The sequence below is a fragment of the Trichomycterus rosablanca genome, chromosome 6 (genome assembly GCF_030014385.1).
Source record: "Trichomycterus rosablanca isolate fTriRos1 chromosome 6, fTriRos1.hap1, whole genome shotgun sequence".
In the NCBI taxonomy this organism is placed as follows: Eukaryota; Metazoa; Chordata; class Actinopteri; order Siluriformes; family Trichomycteridae; genus Trichomycterus; species Trichomycterus rosablanca.
The window spans coordinates 32072307-32099372 of NC_085993.1; the positions used below are offsets into that span (position 1 = coordinate 32072307).

The following is a 27066-nucleotide window of genomic DNA, read 5'->3' on the forward strand; positions in this document are numbered from 1 at the left end:
AACAGGGATGTCCTAAATAGTAGTGTCAAAGTTATAACCTGACTAAAATGATCTGATCTGAATCAGATATTACAGATCCAATCCACTAGTAGATTTTATTCTGTACAAATGTTTGTTACTAAGAGCATGTGAGGATCAGATTAGTATTGACCAGTATTTAGAGCTTTGGTGTATGAATCATTTCAAAAACAGAAAAAGATTCATTGGAACATCCCTAGTTTACAGTGTCAGCAGTGTGCAATCCTCAGCTTTCACATTTTGCTTCAGAGTACATTTCTGTGTTTTCAGTGGTTTCATCTTGCGAATCTTAGTCGGACCCTTTCACCTATCGGCTCTTATAGATGTCCTTTCGCCTGCGAAGCTCCTCTAAAACTCGGGCCCTGAATGAGGTCCAGTCCTCATCCTGGTTTTGTTGGATACCAAGAGCCCGGTGAAGATCCTGAGAATGGCTCCTCAAGAATGGATTGTATTGCTTCTCTTCTTCCAGTGTAGATGGACTCTAGGTTTAAAATAAATGGTAATATAGAGCACACAATACACAGAAAAACAATAAAACCATTTTATTATATTGTATTATTTGGTATAATACTGGGTGGCACAGCAGTCTAATGCACTAGCCCAAAACCTCGGTTGTACTATGATCGGCCAGGCACCTACACGAAAACACAATTGGCTGTGCGTCTGTACAGGTTGGGAAAGGCAATGGTCCAGCAGGAATACTTCATGTCTGCTGGAAATACCTCTGTTGGCTGGTCGAGACACTTGCATAAGGGTTGATCTCAGATGGCAATGCATAATTCTCTAGACAAATGTGATCATTTTTCTCTATCTAATTGTATACAGAACTAAATTGTACTCATCAAGTATGTTAACTGTATTTTCTTATTAGTACCTTACATCCATTAAAACATTCCCTCACACTCCAGACCCAGGCTTAGAACATTCCCAGAGACTTCAGACCCAGGCTTAGAACATTCCCAGAGACTTCAGACCCAGGCTTATAACATTCCCTGAGACTCCAGACACAGGCTTAGAACATTCCCAGAGACTTCAGACACAGGCTTACAACATTCCCTGAGACTCCAGACCCAGGCTAATAACATTCCCAGAGACTCCAGACCCAGACTTATAACATTCCCTGAGACTCCAGACCCAGGCTTATAACATTCCCTGAGACTCCAGACACAGGCTTAGAACATTCCCAGAGACTCCAGACCCAGGCTTATATCATTCCCAGAGACTCCAGACACAGGCTTATAACATTCCCAGAGACTCCAGACCCAGGCTTATATCATTCCCAGAGACTCCAGACACAGGCTTATAACATTCCCAGAGACTCCAGACCCAGGATTATATCATTCCCAGAGACTCCAGACCCAGGCTTAGAACATTCCCAGAGACTCCAGACCCAGGCTTAGAACATTCCCAGAGACTCCAGACCCAGGCTTAGAACATTCCCAGAGACTCCAGACACAGGCTTAGAACATTCCCTGAGACTCCAGACACAGGCTTAGAACATTCCCAGAGACTCCAGACCCAGGCTTAGAACATTCCCAGAGACTCCAGACACAGGCTTACAACATTCCCTGAGACTCCAGACCCAGGCTTGGAACATTCCCAGAGACTCCAGACCCAGGCTTATATCATTCCCAGAGACTCCAGACCCAGGCTTATATCATTCCCTGAGACTCCAGACCTAAGCTTATAACATTCCCCGAGACTCCAGACCCAGGCTTATGATCTTCATTGAGACTCCAGAGTTCATAAGTTCCACAAGACTTAAAATGCCTTTATAAGACTAAAAACATTTTTGGCTTTGGGATTGGGGCATAGTTATAATCACTGTAGAATGGACTGCAGCCCATGTTTTCTTTATCTTACCGTGCACAGTCTTTGACCTCTCTGTTGCAGGACCCACTGTAGCTTCCGGTCCTGTGCCATGTTACCTGGCTCCAACTCCACAGCAAACATCAGGTTATCTTCAGCATACTCATGGCCTAAAAATAAATCTAAGTTTTACAATACAGCTTTACATTATGCATTTACTCATTGTGACTGTGTCCTTGTCCCAGTATAGCTTCAGAACAGTGGGATAACCTGGAGCAGCGTGAGCTATTGTTGTGTCATGGTGACAGATAAAACAGTGAAGTAGTAAAGGTGATGTAGATTACCAGGCCAGAGCAACGTGTCGTCATTCAGGGAGCTGACTATGTCCAGAGACGACAACATCGTTGAAGCAGGGCCCTCAAACATTCGCCCTATAAGGGCAAAAATGTTTAGAAGAAGAAGAAGAATGTCTTTGTTTGTCATATATACATATACAGATGTAAAGCATAACGAAATTTGTCTTCACACATCCCAGACTGTTTGGAAGCTAGGGTCAGAGCACAGGGTTAGTCATTGTACGGCGCCCCTGGAGCAGCCCAACAGTGGCTGCATCGCAGAGCTGAGATTCAAACACTCAATTTTCAGTTGCTAGTCCAAAGCTCTACCCACAAGGCTACCACTGTTTAGTATCTCTGTTAGTCACTACACAGATTTTAACGCGGTACTTAGATGAATTCAAAAGAATTTTTGCAACCCCATCATTAGCCTACAAACAAAATTTGTTCGTACGTTAAGTTGAAAAAGATCGTTCGTAACCCAAAATTTTCGTATGGTAAACCGTCCGTAACTCTAGGATCCACTGTACTATTATTAAAAATCATTAATGGTATTATATTTATACAATAATAATGATTACATTTATATAATAATTTATTATATGTTATATATTTGTTTTCCCATGCATTTCCCACCCCCAAGGTTATAAATGGCCGACTTAATACAGGGATTAAAAATCAGAAACATCACAACACACCATAAATAAGTAGTGTGTTAACACTAAAGCTGCTGTAACACAAACACAGTGGTTGGGGACCACTGGCTTAGAGTATCCCTTACTCCCGTGAGTCTAGAAGGTGGTAAATGTTGCAAAATGTGTGTGTATATCTTATATACAATAATGCCCTCACAAATGTACAGGGTACATTAATCCACCTCCATATCATAAAAGAACATTTCTTGTAAAATTTACATTGCTACAGACATGAGAGGGGATATAGGAGAGTGGGTATAGGGGGCTGAGTCACATGAAGCAAAGCGTATCTCTCAACATGATACAGCTCTGTCTGGGAACTGACAACCATCAGCTGAAGTGGCTAGTAACTGCTCCTTGGCTACAATGGGTATTCATGCCTTCTGCTGAAACTGGACCTGCCGCAACTTTTAAATCAAAAGAGTTCTCATACAGGGAGGCACAGTGGCTCGGTGGGTAGCACTGTCGCCTCACATACCCCTTTTCCACCGACGCGGCACGGAGCCCGTTCCGGTTCCCGAACTTGATTTTGAACCGGTTCCGCGTGTTTCCACCGGAAAAAAGAGGTTCCAGACAGTGAACTAGCGGGCCAATCTGGCACCACAGAATACTTGGTTTTTCAGCCCGAACCGTGATGTCCGTCAGTAGGCGTGTCATGTTGTACAGCATAGCGTCAGCAACAATGCCGTCCGCTGGTGTCTCATATGGAGCTTAATGCTGCATTTTTATCTTTTAAACTTCACCTGATTACATTTTGAACCAGTTTGCCGCTGATATTTTCAAAGCGCCTTTAAAAAGGTGAATTGTGTGATATTACGTGATAAAAGTGACCCGGACAAAACGAAACACGCTTAACATGAAAAATAAAGCATGAAGCTTTTTCAACTCCCCGAGCTGCATAAACACACGTGAAGTAAATCCAGCTTAACACAGATACATGTGGTATTTTAGAGTGGATTTGATGTTTATTTCACAGAGATTAATGTTCATGTTGTGGAACTTTAATGATGTTTCACCGCTCAAGTCGAGCGCTGAGCAAATCGGTTATTTGCGCCGAGAGTCGCAGTGAAAGCGAAGCGCAAAACGCTTCTCACGTCAATAAACTAAAGAAAACAAGAACTGAGACAAACACGTCACGTCTTATCACCGATAGTTAGATCGCTGCTTTTTACATAAAAACAAACATCTGTAACAGCAGCACATGCTCGCACATAATGCACACACTCTGCCATGATATTACTTCTCTTAACTCTTAGTATGTAACGCCCACCGATAATGACGCTGCTTGGTTCTCAAAAACTGGTGGAAACGCGCGTCGGTTCTCTACAGAACACCAAGGTTCAGAGAAACCCGAACAGAACCGGTTCAAGAACCACGGTTTTTTTTGGTGGAAAAGGGGTAACAGCAACAAGGTCCTGGGTTCAATCCCCAGGTGGGTGGTCTGGGTCCTTTCTGTGCGGAGTTTGCATGTTCTTCCCGTGTCTGCGTGGGTTTCCTCTGGGAGCTCCGGTTTCCTCCCACAGTCCAAAAACATGAAGTCAGGTTAATTGGAGACACTGAATTGCCCTAAAGGTGAATGGGTGTGTGTATGTGTGTGTGTGTATGTTTGTGTGTATGTCTGCCCTGCGATAGACTGGAAAAAAAAACACTAAACTCATAAAATATGGTTTCTCTTCGGGTATTCAGGCAAAATGAATAAAATGAATAAAATATTTTAAAGTTGTTAGTGCAATCTCTAATAGCCACCAAGACAATGCAAAATTACTTTACAGTGGTACCTTGTAACTCAACATCCCCTAAAATTTGTACCCTTAAACTTGACGTACATGCGACTGCTGCTTTGTTCAGCGCTTGGCTTGAGAGGTGTGGTGAAACGTCATCAAAGTGCGAATACGAGACGTATCTGCATTTGTGTGGAATAACCAGCAGATTCACTCTAAAAGTGTCCACATGTATCTGCGTTCAGCTTGATTTTTCTCCTGTTTCACTTTTAAACTTGTGTTATAGCTCGGGGGGCTGACAAATTGTAGGAATCAGCTTTTCCGAGAGAGTTAATGGGAATTAATGTATTAAAAGAACAACATAGAAACACTAAACCTTTTAATTATTACTGCTCATAAGTTCTCTCCACTAATGAAATTCCTCGCTCGTTGTTTTAGTACAATAAGTCACATTAAGTTTTGTGCACCTGCACACTCCATAGAAAATAACAGCACAGCCAGTGCAAAAGCTTTTTTGCCGCTTCTCATGTGAATGTGCCCTTACTGATCTTGCTAAGATTTTATTGTATTTTTTAGTGATTTTAACTGTTTTTAATTAACAGGGGGTTTTTAATTAACATAAGTCTAAAATATATGCAGTTCCACAGGACCATGGAATGCATTAACAGGTTTCCCATACATCCTTATGAGAAAAAATACCTTGAAACTCAATGCCTTGTAAACTCAACATTATTCCCAGAACCAACTGTCATCGAGTTTCAATTGGCTACAAAGTGAATGCAGGATTCCTGGCATGGCTAGGACAATTAATCAGAAGCGGTTTTACATGTGCCAGGTTGGCATCATTAATTTTTTTAATTTTTTTTTACATTTATGCATTTTCTCCCCTTTTTCTCCCTTTTAGCGCGTCCAATTGCCCAATTGCGTCATGCTTCCTCTCCACCAATGCCGATCCCTGCTCTGATTGAGGAGAACGAAGCTAACCCATGCCCCCTCCGACACATGGGCAGCATGCCGTATGCATCCTCTCACTTACACTTTGACGAGTGCAGTGCAGCTCAGTGTTGTGTACAGAGAGACACACCCTGAGAGCACTCTTTTCTCATCTCAGTGTGCAGGCGCCATCAATCAGCCAGCAGAGGTCGTAATTGCACCAGTCATGAGAGAGATAGACCCCATCCGGCTTAGTCCCGCCCATATTTGAACAACAGGCCAATCGTTGTTCATGTGGCTGCTCAGCCTAGCCGACAGGCAGAGCCGAGATTCGATACGATGTATTCGAGATCCCAGCTCTGGTTCCAGCGTGTGTTTTTATCGCTGCGCCACCTGAGCGGCCTTAATCATTAATTTTAATTGATTCTGTTGATTAGTTGTTGCATCCTTAGTTTTAATTCTCAAATTTGCCCTGTTGCAACACTTTAGAAAGTTTTTCAGTCATCAGTTTTAAAATGAACATATATTAACCAATATACTGTATGTGTTTGAAACAAGCATGTTTCTGTTTCAGGCATCTTCATCCTTAGACTTACCACATCCTGAGAGGAAGACCAGATCCCCTGAGAAGAGGCTGCTGGGACTTTCAAAGCCTCTACCATCTAGGAGGTAGATCATGTGACCCACAGTGTGGCCAGGTGTGCAAAAAACCCTGAAGTGCATACGCGTCCCGACATCTATTGTGTCATTGTCTGTCAGAGGGCTAGAGAAGCAGAACAATATGATGGAGTCAGATATAACAATGAGAAGAGCATAGCTTTAAAAATTATCCCTGTGCTAACTTTATCGAGTGTGTTGCAGGCATCAAATTCAAAATTTGATTATCTTAAAATAAAAAACAATCAAGTTGGTCAAGCACAAATATTAAACGTCATTTCTATGTTTGTCAGTTAAATAAATGTGCAATAGAATGAACAAATTACAGGTTCTTGTTTTAATAGCATTTTACAAAATGCCCCAACATTTCCAGAAATCCAGAAACGGGGTATGTATTTTTTTTTTCTATTTATTTATGCATTTTCCCCCCTCTTTCTCCTTTTGCTGGGGATCCCTGATTGCATTAGAGGAGGGTATATTGCTGCTCATGCCTCCTCCGACCCTAGCGGATCCCTTCTTTTCGCCCATGTTTTCTGAACAGACACCTCTATCTGCTAACCAGGGTCCTTACACAGCGTTTGAAGACCCCACCCATTTAGTCCGGTCATTTCCACACCCAACAGACACAGTGGCTAATTATGCCAATATTTTTTTAATGACTAGTTCTTGCCTGCTCCACATTCAGCCTGGATGGCAACTAGGATGTTGAGTGTATTACAGGGGCGTCTTTATTTACACAAATTCATTAGATATGTATTGCCTAGCTGGCCAATACAACAGCTGAGATTTAGACCACGGTGGATCATTGATCTGTCATGGATTAGAAGCTGCTGTAACATGGGTGTCAATCTAGCTTGACATTTGACAACTGTCATTGGCTAAGAGCCTCCCTGCTCCAAAATCAGCACCTAAAAGCCTAAATGAAGTTTGTTTCTGATTATTTAGACAGAAGAAAAGCAGATGCAGCCTCTGTGGATTTTAAGCTTGCCCTGACATTTCCCAGACAGTAATCCCCTTAGGGGTAGACTAGATTTTGTCAAACAACCAAACTACAGACTAGTCAAACATAAACAGGAAAGAATCCATACAACAATGTGGCTGCACACAGCAGTACTTACATCTCCTTTGCAGATTAAAAAGTGATGTTGGTTGGGATAACAACAGAAATTTCAACAGAAATAATATACACTGAAAGGAGTTGAAATGTACCTACTGTGTAAGACCAGGAATGTTGTCCATTGCATTTCCATACACCCTACAAGAGCTGTAGTGCCTCCTCAGAGCTTGGTTCCCTCCACTATGGTCCCTGAAAATGTATGGGATGGGATTCTTACATAAAATATTCATGTACATGTTTTATAGAGCAATAAAACTTAAGCCAGTGAGAGAAATCTGTGGCTTACATTCCACATTAGAGTGCCATAAACACATTATGCCCAGATGTGGATTCTTGTTCTTGACCTTGTGTTACCTTATCTGGCTCAGATTAAAGGGTAACACAAATGTAAACTGTAGTAAATTGAATTTCTTGCTGTGTACTCACCAGTGTTTATGTGTGCAAAGAATGGCTTCTAAAGTCACCCCTTCCGCTTCCAAACAACACTGCAGATAAAATCAGGTATATGAAATAAATTATATGCTTTCAACTTTGTGTCAACATTCTTGTTTCAGCATGATTGTCTCCCTTTGCATAATGCAAAGTCCATCATTTACATTTGCGGCATTAAGTGGACCTTTTTTCCAAAGCAACTGACAGTTGTGACTGAATACAAAGCAAGAATTTTGAGAAATTTGAGAAATAAGAGAGTTATTATAAAGTAATACTTTGAAGCTCAGTTCAGCCAATCATAAGAAAATAAAAGCAAATTGCACACAGACTGGTAACTGGCATCATTTCTAAAAAAACAAAAAGTAAGTATAGATCTAATAGATTCTTCCATTGTTCCGTGGTGTAGTTCCAATGCTCACGTGCCCATTGCTGGTGCTTTCGGCAGTGGACAGGGGTCAGCATGGGCACCCTGACTGGTCTGCGGCTATGCAGCCCCATACACAACAAACTGCAATGCACTGTGTATTCTGACACCTTTCTACCAGAACCAGCATTACCTTCTTCAGCAATTTGAGCTACAGTAGCTCATCTGTTGGAACGGACCACACGGGCCAGCCTTCGCCCCCCCACGTGCATCAATGAGTCTTGGCCGTCCATGACCCTGTTGCCGGTTTACCACTGTTCCTTTCTTGGACCACCTCTGATAGATACTGACCACTGCAGACCGGGAACACCCCACAAGAGCTGCAGTTTTGGAGATGCTCTGATCCAGTCGTCTAGCCATCACAATTTGGCCCTTGTCAAACTTGCCCAAATCCTCACGCTTGCCCATTTTTCCTGCTTCTAACACGTCAACTTTGAGGATAAAATGTTCACTTGCTGCCTAATATATCCCACCCACTAACAGGAACCATGATGAAGAGATAATCAGTGTTATTCACTTCACCTGTCAGTGGTCATAATGTTATGCCTCGTCTGTGTATATTATAATAATAGAATAATTTACAAGCATTACAAGCCGATATAGACACATAGACATACCTGGACAGACAGGGGATCAGCAGGGTCCACCACAACAGCAAGATCTGATTCTGTGTCAATAATCACATAGCTATAGTTGTCTGACAGGACAGGTAACGGAATGATCTTGATACCTACGATGGCAAAGTAAAAATCACAAATAAACAGGTTCTCAATTCAAGTATGGAGTTTGGTATTAAGCTCATGAGAGTACTAAATCAAAGCAACTAAGCTTGTGTTCTGGCATAAACATTTTGTTATCCAAGCTGCTTTATTACTACCATACATTTAAAGTTGCCAAGGTGACAAAAAACCTTCATGTATAATTAGGTGGGGATAAACTGAAGCTTTTTTCCCCAATTATTTATTTATTCATTTTGTCTAGTTGTATCCAATTCCTTCTGACAGCAACCTTTCATCTGCTGCTGCAGCCCCTAACCCATGACTGTGGAGGCAGACTGTCACATGCCCCCTTTAATATGAGTGCAAAAACAGGGTCTTGCAGAGCCAAGCACTGCCATCCGTGATTAACTGCTGCTCAACCATTTCATTCCCATACAAACCACTCCAGACATCATATTTTAGCATTTTATATCAATGAGTAACAGTTGATAACTGATGCTACTATCCTGCTGTTACCAAGCTATGCAAAATATTTAAAACATGCCGTGTCCTGTTGACAAGATCTGTAATGTATCTGCTAACATCATACACATACATGGTACAAATCCTGGCAAGGATATGACTGAAAAACAGCAATTCAGAATTTCAGGCTGATAAGTGTCTAGATTAATGCATCCCTCAAGAAACCATGTGATGTTTCTTACATTATGTCTTACCATTTATTATTGTGGGTTCAGTTCTGGAGTGGCCAGTTGGGTATTTCTCCCTCGCTTTCTTCATCTGTCGTTTGTAAAACATGTAGCCCAGTTTGGTTCGTGAGTATAGTGAGTACCTAAAAAAAAAGAAAATAAATAACAGTAAATATTTAACCCCCTCACTGTGGTAATGAGTATTGGTATTGGTAATGTGTATATAATTGACTAAAAATACACAACAAGAAGTTTCAGTAAACAGAGAAATAATACTTACTGACACATACAAGGAATTTTGGAAAAAAAAAGTTGACAATTTTTTTTCTCTTTTTCTCTAATTTTCTCGATTTTCTCCCCTAATCTAGTCGTATCCAATTACCCTGCTTGTGTTACGCTTCACCTCTACTGATACAACCCTCCACTGCTGACTGAGGAGCTTCACAACTGAGACACGCCCCCTCCAACACGTGTAAAGTACCAACTGCCTCTTTTCACCTGCACGAGGCGAGTTCATATGCGGATCAGCCTTGTGCACAGAGAGCCACACCCTGATCAGCATAATTCCCTGACTCTGCACAGGCGCCATAAATCAGCCAGCAGAGGTCGTAATTGCACCAGTTATGAGGAACCCTGGTCCAGCTCATCCCACCCTGAACAACAGCCAATGCTCATGTCATGTGGCTGCCCAGCCCAACCAGATGGCAGAGCTGAGATTCGATACGATGTATTCGAAATCTCAGCTCTGGTGTGCTAGCGTCCTGAGCGGCCAAGTTGGCATAATTGAGTTTTTATTTGAAAATTTTTTTGTTCTGTTGATAAATGCCTTGCCCTAATGGCCACTGATCCATATGGCCAAAGAGTTCCAGTTTTGATTAGTTCCTCTATAAAACCATGTCCCAGAGCTTGAAGGCCTATCCAAATTCTTTCTGGTGTATTCCAGTTGACCAGGTGGCATCCATCATGGCATCCGTCCATGAAGTCCTTGGTTGTCAAGTAATGATCTTATGGCTGCCACACTTACCCAGCTTTTATCAGGTCATCATGTAAGTCTTTGAACAAGAAGTGAACATGGGTTTTTTGTTTGCCTTTTGTTGAGATGCTGATTTGCTGCTGTGCCATAAGTTTGAAGCCTTGAGAAATACTCTGAATGATGTCTCTAGAAATGCTATAGGAAATCCTCTTATACCAATTGCACATGTGGTTTTTTGTTTGCCCTTTGTTGAGATTTGGATGAAAGCCATGCTGGTTTGCTCCTGTGCCAATACTTTGGAGCTTCAAGAAAATACTCTGAATGGTGTATCCAGGAGTGTTCAAAGTCTTGGAAATCTTCTTACATCAATTGCCTCTTTGGTGCAATAAAATGATCTCCTCTCTTAGCTTTTGTGCAGCTCCTTACTTTTCACCATGATCACAGCACATCTTGAACACTTGAATCTCTGGTGGTGTTTATATAACACATCATAGCCTGGGCAAATTAAGTGTGGTTATTAAGTTTCCAATGGTTTAATCATGTTGTAACCAAACTTTAGGTCATATAGACTAACAGTGGCTTTTAAGATCAGCAATATGGGTGGCTAAGTGGGTAGCACTGTCGCCTCACAGCAAAAAGGTCCTGGGTTTGATCCCCAGGTGGGGCAGTCTGGGTCCTTTCTGTGTGGAGTTTGCATGTTCTCCCTGTGCCTGCATGGGTTTACCCCGGGTGCTCCGGTTTCCTCCCACAGTCCAAAAACATGCAAGTGAGGTGAATTGGAGATACTAAATTGTCCATGACTGTGTTTGATATAACCTTGTGAACTAAAGAACCTTGTGTGAAGATAAACTACCTTTCCTGTCATGTATGTAACCAAAAGTGTAAAACACGACGTTAAAATCCTAATAAACAAACAAGATCAGCAATATAATGTAGGGGTTAAATAGTTGCGATATGGCAGTATCAGAAAATATTCTGCTACTCTAACATAGTATTTTCTTAATATTATAAGAAAATAGTATTATTTTCTTTTTTTCTGTTTATTCTTTGGAGGGTTGAATATGTCCATCAGGCTTGTAATTTTGTAATTCATACTTTGATTTATGGTTTGTTTGTTTATTGTGGGTCTTCTTAAGTTTTCCCAAATGTACGTTGTCCAAAAATATACATGGAGCACACCATATTTGGTAGTATTTCATTTAGCTCTTTTTGCTTTTTCCAGATGCTGCCAACATCCATCAACGATCATTAGGCATGACTTTTAATACAGTCCACATGTATTTAATGTAGTTGATGTCAGAATTTGGGAGGAGCTTTTTATTCATTTACTTATTTATTAGGATTTGAACATCATGTTTTACACACTTTGGTTACATTCATGACAGAAACGGTAGTCATTCACCACACAAGATTCATCAGTTCACAAGTCCAATTTAGTATCACCAATTCACCTCACTTGAATGTTTTTGGACTGTGGGAGGAAACCGGAGCTCCCGGAGGAAACCCACGCAGACACGGGGAGAACATGCAAACTCCACACAGAAAGGACCCGGACTGCTAGCCCTGGGGATCGAACTTAGGACCTTCTGGGGAGGCGCTTTTTAAAACCTTAGTTTCAAGCCGCTCAGGTGGTGCAGTGGTAAAAAGACACGCTGCAACCAGAACTGGATTCCAGATACATCGTATCGAATCCAGCTCTGCCTTACCGGTTCGAGGCTGTATGAGCAACGATTGGCCGGTTGCTCAGTTGGGGGGCGGGACAAAGAATCAGATGTGGGTCTCTCTCTGTCAGAATGCGATTGCGACCTCTGCCGGCTGATTGGAGGCGCCTGCACAGAGATGAGGAAGAGTGCCCTTAGGGTGTGTCTCTCCGCATGCAACGCTAGGTGGCGCCACACTCGTCAATGTGTGGGTGGCAAAAATGCATCCGGCTGCTGCCCATGTTCCGGAGGGGATATGGGTTAGCTTCCATCTCCTCGGTCAGGGCAGGGTTCGGCATAGACAGAGAGGAAGCACGATGCAAACTGAACAATTGGATGCGCTAAAGGGGGAGAAAAAGGGGGGGAACAAACAATAAAAACGAAAACCTTAGTTTTAGCCTAATAGACATTCAGAAGTACATTTTGACGTGTGTTTTAGATGACAACCCCGAATTTGCGTCTAAAACTAATGCGCCTGTCTAATTATTTAAGCTTCTTAAGAATTTTAAGCCAATCTTGTTTATAATTCCATCCGTTTTCTGCAGTGCACCATTTCCATTAGTCGCAAAACAGCCCCAGAGCAGAATGATGCCGCCACAATGCGTTTTGCTCGGTAAAATGATTGGGTTTGAATGCCTCACTGACAATCAGCAGCATAGACAACAACATACTGCATGCATGTTCATTCAGTCATTCATACTCACGCTATCCAGAAGAACGGTTTCTCTGTGCGAGCCATGAGTCGTGCTATAACGCCTTTCTTCCATGAACTCCTGCTGGGATTAGTGAGAAGGCGGAAGATGTAAATACCTCCACAGATTGACGCAACACCAAGCAAACACACAATCCAGTCCGGAAGCGCCATACTACTGGGCGTGCCCTCCATTACGTTTCTGTACTGAAGTCTGGCTCAATCCCAAACCGCGCAGATATATGTATAAAGTGCACTAAGTAGGACGTACGATTACTATGTTTTATATTATATAAAGTACCCTTGTGTATGGAGTACAATGCAATTTAGAATACTTTACAACATGTTAAATATCCCCTTTGTTAAACTAAATTGGTTAACATTTAACTCTTTATTTCGGTCTTTATTTATTTTTAATTAAATGGACATTTATTAAATATGCATAGGTTTGGACACCCCAAATTCCATGTTTAGCCATTTTTCTGTACATACACCGATAAGCCATAACATTAAAACCACCTCCTTGTTTCTACACTCACTGTCCATTTTATCAGCTCCACTCCACTTACCAATGTAGTTCCACAATTACTGACTGTAGTCCATCTGTTTCTCCGCATGCTTTATTAGCCCCCCGTTTATGCTCTTCTCCAATGGTCAGGACTCTCCCAGGACCACCACAGAGTAGGTATAATTTGGGTGGTGGATCATTTTCAGCACTGCAGTGACACTGACATGGTGGTGGTGTGTTAGTGTGTGTTGTGCTGGTCTTTGGATAAGACACAGCAGCGCTGATGGAGTTTTTAAACACCTCACTGTCACTGCTGGACTGAGAATAGTCCACCAACTAAAAACATCCAGCCAACAGCGCCCCGTGGGCAGCGTCCTGTGACCACTGATGAAGGTCTAGAAGATGACCAACTCAAACAGCAGCAATAGATGAGTGATCGTCTCTGACTTAACATCTACAAGGTGGACCAACTAATCAGGTGTGTCTAATAGATTGGACAGTGAGTGGACATGGTATTTAAAAACTTTAGCAGCGCTGCTGTGTCTGATCCACTCATACCAGCACAACACACACTAACACACCACCACCATGTCAGTGTCACTGCAGTGCTGAGAATGATCCACCACCTAAATAATACCTGCTCTGTAGTGGTCCTGTGGGGGTCCTGACCATTGAGAACAGGGTGAAAGCAAGTTAAAAAGTATGTAGAGAAATAGATGGTGGACTACAGTCAGTAATTGTAGAACTACAAAGTGCTTCTATATGGTAAGTGGAGCTGATAAAATGGACAGTGAGTGTAGAAACAAGGATGTGGTTTTAATGTTATGGCTGATCAGTTTATAGTGTCTACTATATTTTATACTTAAAACTTGTAAACCACTTTTTAAATGTGCATTATGGCCAGTAATTTTCGGTTGCACTGGACCTACTACAACCCCCTGACCAGGATTAAGTGCTTAGTGAAAACGAATGAAGGGATAAGCACATTGTGCAAAGCGCAAACCTTTATTGAACCTTTATTTAACCGAGAAAAATACAAATTAGATTTCTAGATATACATCTATACTTTAATGCTTGCAACACATATTTTAATGCTTGCTATTTTAATGCTCACTATTTTAATGCTTGCGACACTTAAGAGAGTGCATCAGTGACAATGGGAAATAACTTTTCCCATTAAGTCCATGATTACGTTAAGTTCATGGGACAGTGGTAGACTAGTGGATAGAGCTTTGGGCTATCAATAGAAAGGTTGAAAGTTCGAATCCAGGCTCTGTCATGCTGCCACTGTTGGGCCCTTGAGCAAGGTCCTTAGCCCTCTCGGCTCCAGTGGCGCTGTACAATGGCTGACCCTGCATTCTGACCACATCTTCCAAAACTGTTGGGATATACGAAGAAAGAATTTCTTTGCACTGTACACCTGTATATGTATATATGACAATAAAGGCATTCTGCCTATCTGTCTGCATTCTGTCTGTCTATTTATTTCAGCAAGACAATGCGAAGCCTTATTCTTCACGTACTACAAAAGCATGGCTTTATAGATTGACTGGCCTGCCCGCAGTCCAAATTTGTCTATTAAAAACTGTGCATCATGAAACGGAGAATTAGACAACTGGGACCGTTGAGCAGCTGAATTCTTGTATTGAGCAATATTGGACAAAAATTCCACCTGCCACAATTAGTATCAGTTTCCAGTTATATGGGGGGGGGGGGGTGGGGGGGGGGGGTATGATGTTTTTGGGATGATCATACACACAGTGGTGTCTCTGGCACAGCAAGCCTGATGGGGCACAATAAATTCTGTATGGGCACTGTCCCATTGGGCAGTAACATACTCGTCAGTGAAACTGCACACAAACCTACTTACATTTATATTTTCAGCATTTAGCAGACGCTTTTATCCAAAGCGACTTACACATGTGAGCAGAACACGATGAGCAATTGAGGGTTAAGGGCCTTGCTCAGGGACCCAACAGTGGCAATTTGGTGGTGGCGGAACTTGAACCGGCAACCTTCTGTTTACTAGTCCAGTACCTTAACCACTGAGCTATCACTGGCCCTATATTACTTGCTTGGTAAATCCAAACTGAAACGTATTTCATCAATTAAGTCACAAGTAAAGCAAGACTGTAGCAGTAGCAGAAGTGGAGAAGGCAGAAGAGAAGAACCAAAAACGACATCAGATCTCACACAACTTGTATATTACTTTGCTATAGAGCATCACATTACAAATCCAAAGTTGTAAAGCAGTGTACAATCATTGTGGTATGCATTTGTAATAACACATCCAAAGCAACATTTCAGATCAGGGAAACCCAATGCTTTCTGTGCCTTCAACTACAGCTAAAATAACATGCCTTGTAATATTGCAAGACCAATAATGTTGCCATTCCTTGTCACCACACTTAAGACATTTCTCCACACATTCTCTATTGGGGACAGTTCAGGACTGCAGGCAGGCCAGTCCAGTACCCGTACCCTCTTCTTCTACAGCCATGCCTTTGTAATGTGTGCAGCATGTGGTTTTGCATTGTCTTGTTGAAAAATGCATGAACGTCCCTGGAAAAGATGACGTCTTGACGGCAGCACATGTTGCTCTACGATCTCAGTGTACTTTTCTGCATTAATGCTGCCATCACAGAAGTCTAAATGACCTTTGCCAAGGGCACTGACACAGCCCTATACCATGACAGACCCTGGCTTTTAGACTTGCTACACGTTTCCACTGTATGATGGTCCATCCTAAATGCCTCAGAGCCCAGAGAAGTTGACACCGCTTCTGGACACGGTTAACATAAGGCTTCTTTTTTTGCACAGTAAAGTGGCATTTGTGCATTTAGTGCTTGACAAATGTTTGCCAAAGTATTCCCTCACCCATGTGGTTATATCAGCTATTGTTGAGTGGCGGTTCTTGATGCAGTGCCATCTGAGGGATCGAAGATCACGGGTGTTCAGCTTAAGCTTGCACCCTTATTCTTTATGCACTGAAATTCCTCCCAATTCCTTGAATGGTTTAATGATATTATGCACTGTAGAGGGAGAAATATGCAAATTCCTTCCAATCTTTCTTTGAGGTACATTGTTTTAAAACTTGTTAACCATTTTCTCACACATTTGTTGACAAACTGGAGATCCTCTGATCATCTTTGCTCATCAAAGACTCAGCCTTTCCTGGATGCTGTTTTTGTACCAAACCATGATTACAATCACCTGTTGACATCACCTGTTTGGAATCACTTCATTATTTAGTTTCTTCACCTCATTACTAGTCTTAAATTGCCCCCGTTCCAACTTTTTTTGGAATGTGTTGCAGGTCTGAATGTGTCGTATTCCTGTCTCGAGTCCAGTGTTTCCCGGTGACCCGGGACCCACCGTGATCCTTACCAGCATAAAGCGGTCGATAAAAATACAAAGATTTGTGGTCGTAGCGCCTCGTAGCGACAAGAATTAGCATAAACATCTCTCTGTGGGTGCGTCTGTCCGCCTACACCCACTGTATAAGATAACTGTAGATAATGTATTTACGTGTTTACAAGGACTGTGTTTACATTCAACGATACTGGCTTAAAATAAAGCAATAAGCCACGAGAGGCCGTACGTTACTGTGATTTTAGCACGGGGATGACGTAACAGTGACGTACGGTCTCGAGTGGCTTATTGCTTTTATAAAACGGCGGTCAACATAAAATATAATAAATACAACAATGTTTAATTCATAAATGTATTTATTGTGTATAAACTTACAATAAAGCATTCTTCCGCGACGCAAAATAGTTCGATTAACAGTGTTGCTAGGCAACATGAGGGCGAAAATAACATAAAATTTTTCTTTTCAGTGGCGTATTAATATGGAATGATGTGAGGTGGTCATAGGTGCGAGTTTATCGGGGATTTTACAACGGCTTCGAACGCGGCTCAGCCAATCAGATTTTAGGACCGGAACTATCCGTTTTATAATACTAATAGAATCACTCACTTACTTACTTACTTACACACACACACACGCACACGCACACGCACAGGCACAGGCGCACGCACGCACACACACACACATACACACACACACACACACACACACACACACACTGTTTGGACCCACCCACTATTTGAGGTCTTGGTGTGGATTAAATTCGTGGCAACAAGGAAGTGAGTGTTTTCAACAAGGCTACTGCAAGTACCAGAGCTTCACATGTTTCTTCTCTAACCGAAAGTGAATAACTGAACATCGTTTTAACTGTGTTGGATTTAATTTTGGTGTTTTTCTCAGGACTGAGGTAGGAACACTTGCTTGGTTTATTTAGTAATAATACATTCCTTTCCCGCTGTGTCATCAACTATAAACTCTGCTTCATATTTGTTTTGCCAGTGTTTTCTGTTTGCTTTAGAATATTGTTTTAATGTTCATAATATTTATGTTTAGTAAAGTGAGCATAACGTTAAACAGAAGAAAAAAATATAATTTAATTTATGGTAAAATATAGGGTATATATTATGTATGTATGTATCTACGATACAGTAAATAATGCACATACACATGTAAGGGACTTGTACATTATCTGGCTATAGAGTATATATTCACTGGATACACTGGAAGCCTGTTGGACATCCCATTTAAAACATACTGGCACTAATAAGGCGCTTTTCAAATAAAATAAATTATTATTATTATTATTAATATAAAGTTTCCCTTTTCCCCATTTGCTGGGAATTCACAATCTTGAAATGGCTTTTCACAAAATTGTGTGATATTTCCACATTGTGTCTGTGGAAATATGAGCCTATTTAGTCCAAATCTAACAGCATTTGTGAGGCCAGTCAGTGATGGCTTATGAGCATTCCTGGCTGTCATCTGACATTCCAGTTCATCCCAAAGGAGTTTAATGCTGTGGATGTCATGGCTTTGTTCACACCAGACTGGTATCTTTATGGACCGTTCCATTGCAGGTGAACATTATTGCTGAAATAAGAAAGAGCCTTTCCTGAACTGTTGTCACAATGAAGGCATATACATATTTGGATTTTAAACAACTGTTAGCAATGGGTGTGGCTGAACCACCCAAAGTTAGAAATTTGAACCTTGTGCTATATTGTGTTATTCACACATTATTACAACTATTGTTACTTAAAGTCTAGGTTCCTCCAAATGTAGTCAGTGATTCCAGGTTACTGGTGTATACAACACTGGTGTATACAACACAGAAAGACAAATCTTCCACTTTATATTTTCCTCATTTCCTAGCAATGATGATGTAACAGCTAACTCATTTTGTCCTGGCACATGAATGCATGCTTGGCTATGACAAACACCCGGACCTAATTCAATTATGATAGCACAGCTACAGTTGACGCATTTGCCTTTGTGAGCAAGGTGTGGGTTAATATAACTACGTAGGCATGTATACCCTTTGTGACAGATTTTAACCTGCTCCTAACAGGCTTGACAAATAGTCCTGTTCCTGCCAGCTATCATTTAGATACAGTGTTGTGCAAAAAAGTATTTGCCCTTAGTATTGCCCTAAGATCATTAAATTACATGTAATATTAGACATAGACAGACCAAAGATAACCAGTAAATGATGTTTTCATATCCTGGAGGAAAATGCTGTTCTGTTCTGCCTGGCCCTATGTAAAAAAGACATTGGCCCTTTACCTACTAAATGAACCAGCTAATCAAATTGAATTAAAGGTTGGTTTCAGTTTCCCAAGCCACACCCAGGCATGATTACTGTTTGTTTGTTTATTAGGATTTTAACGTCATGTTTTTACACTTTGGTTACATTCATGACAGGAACAGTAGTCACTCATTACACAAGGTTAATCAGTTCACACAAGGTTATATCGAACATAGTCATGGACAATTTAGTGTCTCCAATTCACCTCACTTGCATGTCTTTGGACTGTGGGAGGAAACCGGAGCACCCGGAGGAAACCCACGCGAACACGGGGAGAACATGCAAACTCCACACAGAAAGGACCCGGACCGCCCCACCTGGGGATCGAACACAGGACCTTCTTGCTGTGAGGCGACAGTGCTACCCACTTAACCACCGTGCCGCCCGCATGATTACTGCCAGACCTGTTGAATCTAAAAACCTAGCAAAGTAAGGCAGGTTAGAAGTCTTAAAAAGCAGCTTATGATGCCACATTTTAAAGAGATTCAAATACAGATATCAAACACACTTACTAAAATCTACCAGTCTGCAAAGGGCTACAATCCATTGCTTAGGTTTTGGGACAAACCACAGTAAGAGCCATTATCCACAACTGGAGAAAACCTGGAAGAGTGGTGAGCCTTCCCAGAAGTGGCTGGCCTACCAAAATTCCACCAAGAAAGTGTAAACTAGGCAAAATAGCATCCATGGGAGAGTTACAAGTTGCAAACCACTGCTGACAAAAAAAAAAACATAAGGGCTTGTCTTGCATTTGCCAACAAAAAAAGCTAGATGACCCTAAGACTTTTGGGATAATACACTGCCTGGCCAAAAAAATGTCACCACCTGGATTTAACTAAGCAAATAGGTAAGAGCCTCCCATTGGATAATTACTGCCTTGGTTAATTATGTTTCAGCTGGCAACAAGTGATTTAACCCTAACTGATGCAGTGAGTAGCTTCTCATTTGTTAAACAACCATGTGGAAAGACACATCCTGTGGTCGTGGAAAAGATGTTAATCTGTTTCAGAAGGGTCAAATTATTGGCATGCATCAAGCAGAGAAAACATCTAAGGAGATTGCTGAAACTACTAAAATTGGGTTAAGAACTGTCCAACGCATTATTAAAAAGTGGAAGGACAGTGGGGAAACATCATCTTCGAGGAAGGAATGTGGTCGGAAAAAAATCTTGAATGATGGTGATCGGTGATCACTTAAACGTTTGGTGAAATCAAATGGTAGAAAAACTACAGTACTGTAGAACTCAGGGAAATGTTTAATAGTGAAAGTAAGAGCATTTCCACACGCACAATGCAAAGGGAACTCAAGGGATTGGGACTAAACAGCTGTGTAGCCTTAAGAAAACCACTTGTCAGTGAGGCTAACCGGCAAAAACGGCTTCAATTTGCTAGGGAGCATCAGGGTAAGAAGAGAAGCAGCTGAAGTGATGCACACATTATGCCTAGTGCCTACTGTACAAGCCTGTGGGGGCAGTGCTATGATCTGGGGTTGCTGCCGTCGGTCAGGTCTAGGTTCAACAACGTTATGTGCCCAAAGAATGAGGTCAGCTGACTACCTGAATATACTGAACCACCAGGTTATTCCATCAATGGATTTTTTCTTCTCTGATGGCACGGGCATATTCCAAGATGACAATGCCAGGATTCATCGGGCTCAAATTGTGAAAGAGTGGTTCAGGGAACATGAAACATCATTTTCACACATGGATTGGCCACCACAGAGTCCAGACCTGAACCCCATTGAGAATCTTTGGGATGTGCTGGAGAAGACTTTGCGCAGTGGTCCAAATCTCCCATCATCAATACAAGATCTCAGGGAAAAATTAATGCAACTCTGGACAGAAATAAATGTTGTGACATTGCAGAAGATTGTGGAAACGATGCCACAGCGAATGCGTGTCGTAATCAAAGCTAAAGGCGGTCCAACCAAATATTAGAGTGTGTGACCTTGGCCAGGCAGTGTATATTGTAGACTGATGAGTCAGAGGTGGAACATTTTGGAACGCATGGATCCTGATACATTGGCATAAAGCTTACACCCCTTTCCTGACAAAGGTGGCTCAACCAGTTATTAGGCTTGGGTGGCAATTATGTTTTTACATGGGTGATATAGTTTCCGAATAAATTTTTATCTTCAATATATGGAATGATCATTTAAAATAATTTATGACAAATTACCAAAAGATAAAAGAAATCAGTTGAGGTGCAGATACTTTTTAACAGCACTGTAAGGTGTAGTGTTCACTGTCATTAGGCAATCATGTGAGAAAGAGTTCAGGAGCTTTACATTTGTGAGTCAGGACTTTCCACAGTGCAAGTCATTACACAATGTTAAGTCAAATAATGTGTGTTTTACCACCTACTGCACTGGCGTTGGAAAGTATAATGATATATAATGAGCGAGGGTGGCTATATATTTTTTACTGTAGCATCAAGCTAAACTGCCTCTGCTAGAAACTACTGTATTATTAGAAAAACTGCTGTAAACTGATAACAATGCTGGTTATCTTAAACCTTTCACATGAAATTTGCATCAGCATTTTCCTGAAAGAGATAGGAACAGCAAGGTACAAGTAGGAGGATTTTATATGTACAGCACTTTTTCCAACCTACTAAGGATGGAGAGCAGTAATGTAAATGTGTTTGATTTCCATCATGAGAAAGTATTAAATAGTAGTTATTTATGGTGACTAAATTCTTTAATAAAAGTCTGCAATTACATTATGGTCATAAATTAAGTGTATAAAGTATGGCCTTGATTACACCAATGACTTTTATAACGTTTACAATTTACAGCTACCAACACGCTGCACACATTTTCCCATTTTGTTAATTATCAATTAACAGCATGTTTTACCTACAAAAATGATAGATAGATAGATACTTTTTTTATCCAGAGGGGAAATTATTAAAATAATACACTGATCAGCCATAACATAAAAACCACCTCCTTGTTTCTACACTCACTGTCCATTTTATCAGCTCCACTTACCATATAGATGCACTTTGTAGTTCTACAATTACTGACTGTAGTCCATCCGTTTCTCTGCATGCTTTGTTAGCCCCCTTTCATGCTGTTCTTCAATGGTCAGGATTCTCCCAGGACCACCACAGAGCAGGTATTATTTAGGTGGTGGATCATTCTAAGCACTGCAGTGACACTGACATGGTGGTGGTGTGTTAGTGTGTGTTGTGCTGGTATGACTGGATAAAACACAGCAGCGCTGATGGAGTTTTGTAACACCTCACTGTCACTGCTGAACTGAGAATAGTCCACCAACCAAAAATATATCCAGCCAACAGTGCCCCGTAGGTAGCGTCCTGTGACCACTGATGAAGGTTTAGAAGATGACCAACTCAAACAGCAGCAATAGATGAGCGATCGTCTCTGACTTTACATCTACAAGGTGGACCAACCAGGTAGGAGTGTCTAATAGAGTGGACACGGTATTTAAAAACTCCAGCAGTGCTGCTGTGTCTGATCCACTCATACCAGCACAACACACACTAACACACCACCACCATGTCAGTGTCACTGCAGTGCTGAGAATGATCCACCACCCAAATAATACCTACTCTGTAGCGGTCCTGGGAGAGTCCTGACCATTGAAGAACAGCATAAAAAGGGGCTAACAAAGCATGCAGAGAAACAGATGGGACTACAGTCAGTAATTGTAGAACTACAAAGTGGAGCTAATATGATGGACAGTGAGTGCAGAAACAAGGAGGTGGTTTTAATGTTATGGCTGATCAGTGTAGTATGACCTGTATTACATCAATTACTTTTTATAACATATATGAGGTAGATGAGGAATAGTCATTAACGTCATGGCAGCATAAGACAATCATTGATAAAACAACAGTGGTTGCAGGTGAAAGCCTGCTGGCAGGATAAATGACCCCCACCCCCTCCATTTTCCATATTTCCCTCAAATAGTTGAAAACTCTAATGTTCATTGCCAATTATGTTACTCATGCTAGCCAATCTTTTCTCAGTCGAGTCTCACAGAGAGCTGCATCATGTACAGAGAGCCACACTGCATTTTTCAGATCATTTATCACTACTAAAGGCACTTTGACAGGACTACAGAGGGTGCAGTTGTACAGCATGAAACCCCTACATCAAGCACAGCCAATTGTTCTGTTGAATGCCTGAACAGGTCAATGACACCACCAGGGATTCAAGCTACAGAGCCTAAAATCTCAGTGGTGTTGGATAGTGCGTTGACCGCTGTGACAACATTTTATAGGACAGTTGGTAAATGCCCTAAAATTACTGCCAAAGAACCCACTGAATTTCACAAGCAGCTCTGTCATCCAGTAGTAATGACAATAATTTGGCTAGGCTGCCATTTGCCAATGCTTTGCAAAATAGTCCAATGTGAATATGTGTAACTCTAAGAAATAGAGAAAAAGTAATATAAAGTCTGTGTTCATTATTTTTCCAATACATGTATAATAAAGAATTTAAATAAAATGTTTGTTTGGAGGATGACATAAGATGAATTAAACCATAATGTCGTTTGTGAACTTACAAATGTACAACAAAGATCCTTAATGGTATGGTCAGCCTTGTTGTGAATATCATTAGGTCCAAAGATTTCTGACCCTGTCAAATGTGGTGACCCCTAAATATGGGAGCAGCAGAAAGAATAACAATCTTTGCCTATTTTAGCTATTTTAGCTGCAATATTCCTGATGTAAAATGCAATTTTAGAAGAAAGCAAGAGGACTGTGTTTTAAAATCAGGTTCTGTGTATTGATGTAAAAATGTAACTTTTGGGCCACAAACACCAGAGGTATTTTTTGGGGGAACAGAGCATCATTTGATTAAAAGACAACTGTTAAGTGTGGAAGTGGGTCTGTTATGCTTTAGGTTAGTGTGGCATCCAGTGGCACAGGAAACAAGTAGCTAAATAAATGAAATGCTTCAAATATCTCTAAATTCTGAAAGCAAATGTGAAACATTCAGTGAAGACACAAAAGCTAAAATTAGCTAACATCTACAAATAGACAATGATGATCCAAAACCATCATGAGGTTTATTGTGAAATGCAAGTCCTCACAGTCCCCTGACATCAACATCATAAAAAATATGTGAATAAGGGTCCATGCTGGCTGGTTGGTTGATGGCACCTGCACATGACAGGGATTAATGGAGAGCATTGCATGACTGTCCTTACAAGATACCGATCCCTGTGTTAACCCACCTAATACAGGTGAAAAGAAGCAGATGGTGACTACACACGTATTGGAAGTAGTGGTGGTAAATTCGGTTCATTATATGGACTCGGGTTAATCTCAGTAATATGATCCGGTTCACTTGAGTCACTTGTACTGACATCTTGATTGCGATTGATTTACTGCATGAAAATGCCTCCAAATATTACTTGTCTTCCGTGCACTCATCTACTGTAAATAAATCCTTCTCTCTTAATTCTCCTGGCACCTCACACTTCTCTTGTCAGTGACAAGTTGACACTTTTTTCTAAGTGGAATCTTGATCATGGGGATAGAGACAAGGATGGGGGAAAGGGGGTGGACTCACCTACCAATGAGATATGTATATGAATGGATCAAGGGTTCAAGGGGGATGGTCAACAACAAATTGCCTTGTTAACTTGACCCAGTCAGGCAGCCACAGTGGCACCAAAACGAACAGTTACTAAATTGCCATGGGGAAGGGCTATAATACTCCTTAAGTGGGCCTGTAAGCATTTGCATTTTAATAATAATATAACTATATTTTGTTGTTGTTTTGCTTACAAGAAAATATGCTGCATTACTAATCTATACTACTACTACTGATAATAATAATAATAATAATAATAATAATAACCGTTGACCGTTTAACCGCTTGTTTATTGGAATATTTAACTTATTACTTATATTCACGGACTGGAGTGAAGCTGGTTCAGCCAAATCACAGTCCGCGGTGTTTCTGGTGAGTCTGCTCACTGGCCTTTTGTACTTAGCAGCAGCCAGTCAGAGGACTCATAAGATCTGGGTTAATTGAGACCTCGGACTCGTGATTCCTGATTCAGTACGAAGATTCTAATCATTAACCCGGGTGATTCAGGAACCGCCCAGCTCTAATTGGAAAATGTTAGGTATGGCCCTCCTCAGTAAGAGTAGGGGTCTGTAGCAGTACAGGAGATACACCTGGGTAACTGGATATGACTAGATTGGGAAAACGTTGAAAATACATGAATGAAACAAATGTATACAATGTATACAAATTGACCCAAGAATATATAAGTAGAAATGTTCTGCAAGTCAAAGTCAAATCAAATCTAGGAGGACTTGTAACAGGCAAAAAGTGTGTACAAACAGTCAAATCCTTTAAAGTGGGTGTTACTGACTAAAGAATAGTTCATAAGTAGCCATTTTGAACACAGTGGCAGTCTCATAGCAGAGCCATGACCAAACAGCGAGAAACACTTGAGAACTGGGCCGAGCCTTCTCGAGAGCTGCAGAGATCCCGGAGCACTCTCTGTAGCTCCACTGTCTCACTCGGTAATTTGAGATGATCTGTCAGACTGCCTGATTGTACACTAACTTTAGCATGTGTTGGCTTCTGCTGGTGGAAACACACTTCTCAGAATGTATTTTTCTTCTTGTTTACGATACATCCATTTGACAACAGAAGAGCAGTGTCTGGTCTGAAAACGAGGAACACAAAAAAGCTGCACAACTGAGCAGGTACACTATAAGAAATACACCTAAATCTAAGTCTACAAACAAGTTTAGTCTTTCTATTGGGATTTAATCTGTATATGTAGATGATATGGTATCCAGCTGAGGCAGGAGTGTTAGAGTCTAACATTAGCTAAAAGCTTATTAAGAATTTACAGACTTGGCTCCTTCTTTTGTTCACACCTCTCCTGTCAGTGATTAAATATACATATATTTATAATGCAAACACGCCAGACAACTGTACTAATCAGCCAGTGGCATGGGATCAAAAAATAAACATCTTGTTTTAATGTTTTTGTACATTCCCATTTGTAACGTACCTCATGCTACCCATCAAAAAGTTGATAGAATATAATAGGTTATGCCGCTTAGGTGACGCAGTGGTAAAACATGCTAGCACACCAGAGCTGGGATTTTGAATACATTGTATCGAATCTCAGCTCTGCCATCCGGCTGGGCTGGGTGGCCACATGAACAACGATTGGCTGTTGTTCAGGGATGGGAAAGCCGGAGCAGGGTTCCTCATAACTGGTGCAATTACGACCTCTGCTGGCTGATTGATGGCGCCTGCACAGAGTAGAGGAATAATGCTGATCAGGACTGATCCGCATATGAACTCGCCTCGTGCGGATGAAAAGAGGCAGTCGGTACTTATCACGTGTCGGAGGGGAGGGTTGTACGGTTATATCTAAAGATGCTTATTACAAAAATGTTTAATAATAAAGCTTAATGCTAAAAGCGTCTTAGCAATACAGTCACAAATTATGTGATGCTGGACAGTGGACTTTAATATACAGTGAATTCAAAAAGCATTTAGACTGCTTGATTTTTTTTATGTTCAATTAATTATGAGGTAACCATATTAGTTCAGTGGCAGATAAGTTTTATATATATATATATATATATATATATATATATATATATATATATATATATATATATATATATATATATTTATATATATATATATATACAGTGTATCACAAAAGTGAGTACACCCCTCACATTTCTGCAAATATTTCATTATATCTTTTCATGGGACAACACTATAGACATGAAACTTGGATATAACTTAGAGTAGTCAGTGTACAGCTTGTATAGCAGTGTAGATTTACTGTCTTCTGAAAATAACTCAACACACAGCCATTAATGTCTAAATAGCTGGCAACATAAGTGAGTACACCCCACAGTGAACATGTCCAAATTGTGCCCAAATGTGTCGTTGTCCCTCCCTGGTGTCATGTGTCAAGGTCCCAGGTGTAAATGGGGAGCAGG

General features: G+C 41.0%; 2 protein-coding genes and 1 long non-coding RNA gene across 4 annotated transcripts in view; 2 read left to right on the plus strand and 1 right to left on the minus strand.

The window, feature by feature from the left end:
• Positions 1-156: 156 nt before the first annotated feature.
• pnkd (PNKD metallo-beta-lactamase domain containing) lies at positions 157-13087 on the minus strand. The gene is made up of 9 exons (XM_062997677.1): positions 12927-13087; positions 9577-9692; positions 8759-8871; positions 7712-7770; positions 7382-7474; positions 6108-6274; positions 2172-2258; positions 1882-1997; positions 157-499 (listed from the first exon to the last, which is right to left on the minus strand). The coding sequence occupies exons 1-9, from the start codon at positions 13085-13087 to the stop codon at positions 326-328; spliced, it is 1086 nt and encodes a 361-aa protein (XP_062853747.1). The 3' UTR covers positions 157-325.
• On the plus strand, positions 288-2198 carry LOC134317034 (uncharacterized). Its single transcript, XR_010013163.1, has 3 exons — positions 288-517; positions 1912-1974; positions 2078-2198. It is a non-coding gene; the product is annotated as an uncharacterized LOC134317034 (long non-coding RNA).
• Positions 13088-16874: 3787 nt separating the features above from the next.
• tmbim1a (transmembrane BAX inhibitor motif containing 1a) overlaps positions 16875-27066 on the plus strand; it is a 37670-nt gene continuing 27478 nt past the window's right edge. Inside the window, exon 1 of one of the 2 annotated variants that reach the window (XM_062996849.1) lies at positions 16875-16894. The gene's annotated coding sequence lies outside the window, so the exon portion shown is untranslated. Of the gene's footprint in view, positions 16895-17315; positions 17699-27066 lie in introns of those variants that run through there. The other variant, XM_062996848.1, reaches the window with a different exon arrangement.